Source organism: Populus trichocarpa, chromosome 17 (genome assembly GCF_000002775.5).
Source record: "Populus trichocarpa isolate Nisqually-1 chromosome 17, P.trichocarpa_v4.1, whole genome shotgun sequence".
Lineage (NCBI taxonomy): Eukaryota > Viridiplantae > Streptophyta > Magnoliopsida > Malpighiales > Salicaceae > Populus > Populus trichocarpa.
This window is the reverse complement of record NC_037301.2, coordinates 8,290,461-8,298,683: the sequence shown is the minus strand read 5'-3', so window position 1 is coordinate 8,298,683 and position 8,223 is coordinate 8,290,461. Positions and strand designations below refer to the sequence as shown.

The 8,223-nt window shown below is 34.6% G+C and overlaps 2 protein-coding genes across 2 annotated transcripts; one reads left to right on the top strand and one right to left on the bottom strand.

Annotated features, from left to right (window-relative positions):
• The first annotated feature begins 497 nt into the window (after positions 1 to 497).
• Positions 498 to 2,502, top strand: LOC7482434 (probable prolyl 4-hydroxylase 7). The gene is made up of 8 exons (XM_002323989.4): positions 498 to 900; positions 990 to 1,058; positions 1,140 to 1,197; positions 1,313 to 1,417; positions 1,510 to 1,567; positions 1,777 to 1,952; positions 2,091 to 2,151; positions 2,229 to 2,502. The coding sequence occupies exons 1-8, from the start codon at positions 815 to 817 to the stop codon at positions 2,411 to 2,413; spliced, it is 798 nt and encodes a 265-aa protein (XP_002324025.3). The 5' UTR covers positions 498 to 814; the 3' UTR covers positions 2,414 to 2,502.
• Positions 2,503 to 3,102: 600 nt separating this feature from the next.
• Positions 3,103 to 7,280, bottom strand: LOC7495939 (ubiquitin carboxyl-terminal hydrolase 2). The gene is made up of 6 exons (XM_002323781.4): positions 7,172 to 7,280; positions 6,833 to 6,888; positions 6,319 to 6,365; positions 4,436 to 4,482; positions 4,231 to 4,333; positions 3,103 to 4,151 (listed from the first exon to the last, which is right to left on the bottom strand). Exons 2-6 carry the CDS (start codon positions 6,861 to 6,863, stop codon positions 3,375 to 3,377), a joined length of 1,005 nt encoding a protein of 334 aa, XP_002323817.3. The 5' UTR covers positions 6,864 to 6,888; positions 7,172 to 7,280; the 3' UTR covers positions 3,103 to 3,374.
• Positions 7,281 to 8,223: the final 943 nt, after the last annotated feature.

Genomic DNA, 8,223 nt, shown 5'->3' with positions numbered 1-8,223 from the left:
CGGATCACATGGGCAAAAACAAGTCGTGATACCCGACTTTGCTCCTTCAACTATGTAATGATGCATCTTGCAAGCTTTACTGTCTTTAAGAGAACAATGCAACATTTAGTGGTTTCATAGAGAACTGGGATTCTGCATTACTGGGCATGCCATTTTGCAGGGCTAACCCTTGCTGGGATCGGTAGCCATTAGAGTATACCGGTGCAGAGGAATCTACAAGGCACATCAGGTAGTTGATGAGCAGCAATTATCCTAATGCCCAAGAAAATCTGGGCATATCTTTAGGAAAAAGATTATTTTAGGTGTAAACAATTTGTTTTTAATTTTAAATAAGGTAAAATTATATGAATGATGATGATGATGGAGTTTCATTAATGTTTTGTAGATTGAATATATATATATATATATATATATATATATATATATATATATATATATATATATATATTGGAGTGAAAAAAACGCGTCCGCTCAATAAAAAGAAAACCGAAATTCGGGCATGCATACATAGAATCTGCGAATGGCACCTCCCACCATGTTATCTCATTAATTGTTAATGATTTGCTTCCAAATACAGCCAAAATATTCAGACCCTAATTAATTATTTGTACGACTACCAAATCCAAACCTTCCAAAACCCCTGGGCACAATTAATACATTGTAAGCAAGAGGGAAGATAAATGTTTTGCTAGATGCCCCACAAAATCTTTCACGAGGCCTTCGAAGTTTGAACAGAGAAAAGCCAATTGATCTCTCAGGTCTAAGTTTTCATTTCTGTCTCCACAAGTATAAACAAAAGGGAGAAGAGAAATCAATGAAGTCTCCTTATTTTCTCACGGTTTCTCTTTGCTTGCTACCGCTGCTCGCCTTCCCTCCTCTTTCTTATGCTTCTGTAGAAACGTATGTATTGATGAATCTTGCTTTCATATGGAATAGAACTAACTGCATGTATGGTGGCTATTTGTTGACTGATTTTCGGTGATAATTAGATCGAAAACAGGTGCATTTACAAAGGCCTTTGATCCGACTCGAGCCGCTCAACTCTCTTGGCAACCCAGGTACATTTTTCTTCTTTTCTACTGCATATATATAGTAGTATGTTATGTGCTTAACTGTTTTGCGTTTGAAACCTGATAAAGGGCCTTCGTGTACAAGGGATTCTTGTCAGACGAGGAGTGTGATCATCTTATTAATCTGGTTTGTTAGCATCAACTTGATTTCATTTGGAGAAATAGTATTATGATTTTAAATATGTGTAGTTTACTTATAATCGTCTGGCCTGCCCTTTCTTTATATATATATATATATATAGGCTAAGGGTAAGCTTGTGAAATCAATGGTGGCTAATGATGAAACTGGAGAGAGCATGGAAAGCCAAGAGAGAACCAGTAGCGGCATGTTTATTTTCAAAACTGAGGTGAGAACGTAAACTGCTGCTCTGGGTATCTATCATCCATTGATTTTAGTTTCAGACCTTCAACCGTATGGATTATGTTTTCAACTCTTCAGGACGAAATTGTTAATGGTATTGAGGCCAGGATTGCTGCCTGGACTTTCCTCCCAGAAGGTACGTATACAGAACTAGTTTTTACTAATCTCTTATAAATAGAAAATACAAAACCAGACACACCCATATGTAAACAACATAGTAAAACATTTGTTTAAGGTGTGATAGTATAAGTAAACTCAATACATGCGATGGTCTGGAGTATTATGTTTAAGGTTGTCTATGCAAGAGGAAATTAAATCACTTTTGTATTAACTATATATAATTAGAAAATGGGGAGCCGATTCAGATACTACGCTATGAGCATGGTCAGAAATACGAAGCACATATTGATTATTTCGTGGACAAGGCTAATCAAGAAGAGGGTGGCCATCGGGCCGCCACCGTACTTATGTACTTGTCTGATGTTAAGAAGGGGGGAGAAACCGTATTTCCCACTTCAGAGGTATGTCTATATAAAATATAACGACGGCTGCTACAACTGACTGCTTTATTTATTTGGTTGTTTTTCTTCTATTTTAATTAATTTGGGGAGTCTCAGGCTAACATATTATATCATATTCTCAATTCATGTGTTGTACAGGCAGAAGGGTCTCAAGCAAAGGATGATAGCTGGTCTGATTGTGCTAAAAAGGGTTATGCAGGTGTTAATTAATATATGATTGATCTTCATTGAATATGTAGGAAAAGCTTGCCTTATATGCACTAGCTCTACTTGCAGTGAAACCCAACAAGGGCGATGCCTTGCTGTTCTTCAGTCTCCATCCTGACGCGACTCCTGACCCTGGTAGCTTGCACGCGAGCTGCCCTGTTATTGAGGGGGAGAAGTGGTCTGCGACCAAGTGGATCCATGTCAGGTCCTTCAGCGAACCCGTGAAGCGAACAAAAATGGGGAAATTGTATTGATGAGTGTGAAAAAGAACCCTATTTATATGGTGGGCTCTCACATTTGTAACTGTAGGAGTTGTAAGAAATGCTAATCGTAGGAAGTCTTTTTTCCCAGTATCCCCTTGTTCTTCACAAAGGATTCATATTTTAGGGAAATTTCATTGCTACAAATAACTCTTACACATCACTGTTTTGTGTCAATGGTTTTAGTGTAATTTTTCTGATACAAAATAGTTTCAGTATCATCACCTCATTCATAATTTTATGTATCAATTTGACATTAATTATTCACTTAAACCTCATGTTCTTTATACGTATGGATCCATGCAAATAGAATCATGACCTCTTTCATTCAATGAGGTCAGCGAAAGAAATATGTTGGTACGCTGAAGTGAAAATTAAACAGCCCACAACTCTAGTTTTATTTGTTTTTGTATTTTAAGAAAATTAAAAAAAAAAAAATTTATTTCAAATTAATTTTTTTTATTTTATGACTATTTTAATACGCTAATTTTAAAAGTAATTTTTAAAAATAAAAAATTATTTTTTTAATACATTTCTAAACAAAAAACACTAAAACACTTTAAAAACACCATTGCTGCAACCGTTGATGCAGATTTGTCTTTGGATTCATTTTTGGTAGATAAAATTTAGTTCTGAAAGAGGTTCCATGCCGTCGGGGAGAGTATAGAAGTTGCTAATGGTAATGAAAAAGACTAAACAATCCACCTATCAGAAAATAAATAAACAATCCCAGTTGACTTTAGACTGAACAGTAATTTGATATCATATTACTTGTCAATGACGCTAAAACTATGAGGGTGAACGTTCATTTACCTGAAAACATTGCAAACCAGCTTCACATGGGCGGGAGAGAGATCAGAATAGCCATGGGGAAAAGGTTTAAATATACTAGCAACATGATCCCAGAGAAGAACAAGTGTCCGCCTAACAAGAAAGGATAGGGGAAAAAAACCTTCTACTTTGAGGCGCCGGCTTTTTGCTTCGCCTTCTCAATAAGGGGCTTCAGCTGCTTCTTTTCAGCAAGAATCTTGAGGAAGTTGAACAAAAAAGGAATATAATTGTGCTTCCTGCGGATATTTTCTGTTCTCCACTTCTTGAATTTGTCCTCCTCCATCAAAATCTTTTCTGTAGCACTCTCAATCCCACCATTCACTTCAGAGAGGGATTTGTTCAGAGCTTCAAAGTTGCTATTGTCGACCAGTCTTTCTGCCTGGAAGGCAGCAAGCTGCTGCAAAATTCGCTCCCTCTTCTTTTGGAGGTCCTTGAGTTCAGCAGTGTACATTTCTTTCCTGTTTTTGATTATTGCCAAGAGATTAAATCTTATCTCACTATTGGAATGCCTTTCAATGCGTTCCTGGATCACTGGTTGCACCATACGCAGCCAATCCAGATCACCATGCCCTCCAGTGCACTGACCAAGGCTGATGGGTCCCTCTTTCAATCCATCAAGTTCATACAGCACTCCATCAACAGGCAGGTAACTTATAAAATGGTACACATCATCTTCTTGGCTGGCAGCCTTCTGCTCCTCAGGAATAAAAGGCTCAGGTCTTGCAAAACTGTTATGAGCTACACGTATAGCTTCACAGTTATTAATAGCCAAACCTTTGAGCTCAGGTGGAAAATTCTTGGTGAATTCTTTTAACTTTGACAATTCTGGACCAATGTCGATATCTGGACAGTTCATGAGGATAGACAAAATTGCTTGACTTGCACAAGCATTGTTGATAACCTACAAGAGGGGGGAAACCTTAAGAAAATAAATTAGAGCTTTCAATCCTCCATTGATTGTGGATCTCGTCTAAACATACCTGACGGGCAAAAAAGAGGTTAGGATTTGGATCCGTAATTACAACACGCTCGTCCTTTTCTTCCGGGCGCCATTTGAAAAGAAAAATCAAACCATATACAGGTCTGGAAAAGAGTGGAAAAAAAAGGTCACAGGTTAACATAAACAAAACAGCAACCGAGCATGCGAGCTAAAATCATTTGTTGCCAATGGAATGAGAAACTAACCTCAGGCTGTCAAGAGAATCAAGGTCCAATGAATACAATTCTTCAACCTGTTAAAGACAGATCAAGATATCATATCTGGATGAATGGAGGTTATGTGATGGACCCGTTGAACAATTCATGGACTCTGCATTTCTAACCAGCAAGTAGAGCAATTATGCCTTGAGAATAGAAACATGTAGTACTTTTGGTTCCTGTTTCTTGGCTACTTCTTTTCCCTTAAGAAGGTCCCATTCAGTAACCGAAAATAGGATACCTTGGTAACAGCCAGAATTAATCATTTAAATTAGCAACAACGAATGTATCTGTTGTGCCATTCAGTTAACTCAACGAAATAGGTATCAGGAATGAAAAGTAACCAAAATGGGTAACACAAAACCAGAATGACATTAAATTCATAAGATTGGATTGGGTATAACGGTTAGGAAACAGGATGGAACCTTGAAATGCCAATACCAAGGAAAAAAAAGCAGTGAACTTTATAGTGCTCCACAGAAACTGTAAACTTATGACTAAGCACCAAGACCTTTTACTGGTGCTTCCTGGCAGTCGTGGGTGTGGTTGAGGCGGTGGTTGTGGTTGTGGTTGTGGTGGTGATGGTGATGAGTCCTGGTGGTTGTGATGCTAATAATGATGGTTGCAGTAGTCTTAGTAGTAATGGTGATGGTAATAAAAGCGGAGCTTCTTTTTTTTAATAGGTGTGCATTTAAAAACTTATTTCCCTAAACAAGGTACTTGAACTCATTTCCCACAATCTTCTGCGTAAGCACCAAACTAATGAAGTTACTAATTTAATGCCACATAAGCATATATCAAAAGGAAAAATTCAAAGCTATATGCACAAAAATAAGAGCTAATATGGATTAAGCACTGGACATGAAAAAAGTTGTTCCATCATTGATTTTTAAAACCATAATAGCATAATTCTCAAGAGAAAATAAGATTACTTGATGGCAGAATTTTAAAAGAAAATCATACACAAATTAGCTTGCTAATATCATTGAATGTGCAAACAAGGAATAATTTATGTTGCTTGTCTGCTCCAACTAATCCTTCATCAGCTACATCAGGAACCCCGTGAAAAGATTCTCTATCCCCTTATCTTTGAATTGCTACCTCTAGTCGAATTAAAGCAGAAACTTGTCTTTCAAAATGCTTTCCTTTTTAAGTAATCAATAGATGCATGCTGATTAGAAGAGCAGGATAATTGAGACGCTTGCATAGCATGATATCCTATGATTGTGCAGGAAGTGCCTTATTTTGGTAAACAATTTAGAAAAAAGTATTTTTAAGAGAACCCCCATGGGGAAATAAAAAACCAAATGATGATGGTGCTTTAGTGGTGGGTGGTTGTTTTAGTGATAGCTAAAGTGGTTATTATGGCAGTGGTAGCTACAATAGATGGCAGTGGTGGCTACAAAAGATGGCAGTGGTGGTAGTGATGGTCATATGAAAAGGTAATATATGGTTTTTTATTAGCATTGATAATAAATTTGCACTGTTATCTCATATTGCAATAATATCTCATACTTTAACCAAGACAGAAAAAAAAAACAAATCAAAGAAAAGAAAATAAAAGAAAAACCATTCCCTAAGCATTAGCATCCGATTCCAATTCCATTTTTTCCTGTTTCCTTTCCCATTCTTTTTTTTAACTGAATGCCTTAAAAATGAGAGACAAAGAAGATACAAGTACTAAAAAGTAGAGTAAAAACTACAGATAGCTTCCCTGAATTACATCTAAAACTTTGAAAGATGGAAAAAAAATGGAGCATAGCACTTGCATGTCCAGAGAATTAAAAATACTGGATGGCACGAGCACGGAGACAAACTTCACATAACAAGAAAAGCAATGAAAAAATGGCATAAGAAATTTAATAGGTTACCTGTACACCTTTCACTTGCATCTGTTGTATAAGTTCAGTGAACACACCTGGATTACAAACCAAGAATCTTAGCAACGAGGTTTCCATTTCAAAAGTACAGATATAGTGTATATTCATGCGTGGGAACTGCAAACTACTCCTTCCTTGACAATTAACAATCCACAAGCTAAAATTGGCAACCATATAGCTAACTAAATTGAAAAAAAGCAGCAAGAATTGTTGTACAGGCAATATGTAAACCTGAAGACAGAAAATTAATACAATTTTAATTCTTTTTATTAGTTCGTGAGCAACAGAAATCTATGAAAAATATACCAGAATAGAGAAAACCCTCAAACTGACACAGAAGCAACTCCTCTAACGTATTTCGAAAGACTAATCCAAAGGTTCAAGCAACCACTTGATGCAAAGATTTTAAATAAACCCAAAATACTATCACAAAACCCTAGCAAGATGATGATGATGATGATGATGATGATGAGATTAGTAAGTAGAAAGCAATCAAATTTATTACCTGGGTCAGACTCAATAGTGCACCAAGACATGATAAATTAGCCGCAGTAATAATAACTGCAACCAAACAGAAAATGGAGTTCTTTATAATCACAATTTAATTTGAAAGCGAAATTTATTCTCTATTGAGTATTGAATTAATCAAGTTTTATATTCCTAGAAACAACAAACCCTAACCCTAACTGCTATTGCTCCCTCTTTCTCGCCTAACCAGGGATAATTCTTCTCTTTGTAAAATCAAAAGCTGTAGCTACTAATTTCTCAGATTACTAAGAGGAAGAGATGATGAAGAAGAAATTAGCTCTCGATATTTTAGCAAGTAATAGAGTTTTAGGGTTACCAGTGGAGATCGCAGTGACACAGATGCTTCCTGCTCTTTCAGTTTCACTCTATTTCTCAGTGAAAAGTTTGCTTCTATTTATATTTACTTAATATAATATTATTAAATAAAAAACTTTTACCCGTGAAATAAAAAATAAATAAATAAATAAATAACTTTTAATTAGTGTCCATAGTTTCATTAAACTAAATAATTGAATATTGAATATGAAAAAAAATATAATTATTATCAATATAATTAAAAAAACGGAGAAGAATAAGATATTTATTTTATTATTTTTTATTATAAAAATTTTATATAATTTTATCAAATTAATTACAATCTTGTTAAGACATGGTTTTTTTGTTTTTTATTGTAATTTTGCTTGCTTTTTAGATCAAGGTGAGTTTTTATTTTAAAAATCATGCTTCTAATAATAAAAAAAACAAGTTTATATCAAAACGATACAGGAATAAGAAGAAAAAAATTAGACTAAAAATATATTTTTTACTTTAGAATTTAAAGCATTGAATTCTTATGAATATTTATTTTAATTATTATAAAATTAAATAAAAATAGATTTTAAACAAGATATTTCGGCATTGTGGGAGCAAAAACTAGCTAATACCTAAAAATATTAAGATATCTACCGGGAAATAGTTTATTAATGTTGTATTTGGTTAGTATTTCAAGACAGAATGAATAAATATAAAAGAGATAAAAATATATTTGGTTGAAGAGATAAAGATATAAAATAAATATATATTTTTAGATAATTTTAAAGTAAAATTTTGTATTTAAAAAAAAATAAAGAAGCAAGTTCATTTTGTTTTTATCTCTTTTATCTCGATAAAATACTCAAATGCTACTTAAAAAATTTCTTTCATTAATTTCTAATATTTGAATATTTGAATGTGACTATTTGTTAAGGTTAATATTCAAACTTAGACCTTCTTATGTCACAGCTTGAACTCAAGTACATTAAGGCATAGTTATTAAATCTGGATCGGCCTGGCAAGTTGACTCGGTGGTTAGATTGATTCGGGTAAGGCAAAAGATTGGAATGAGCAAAA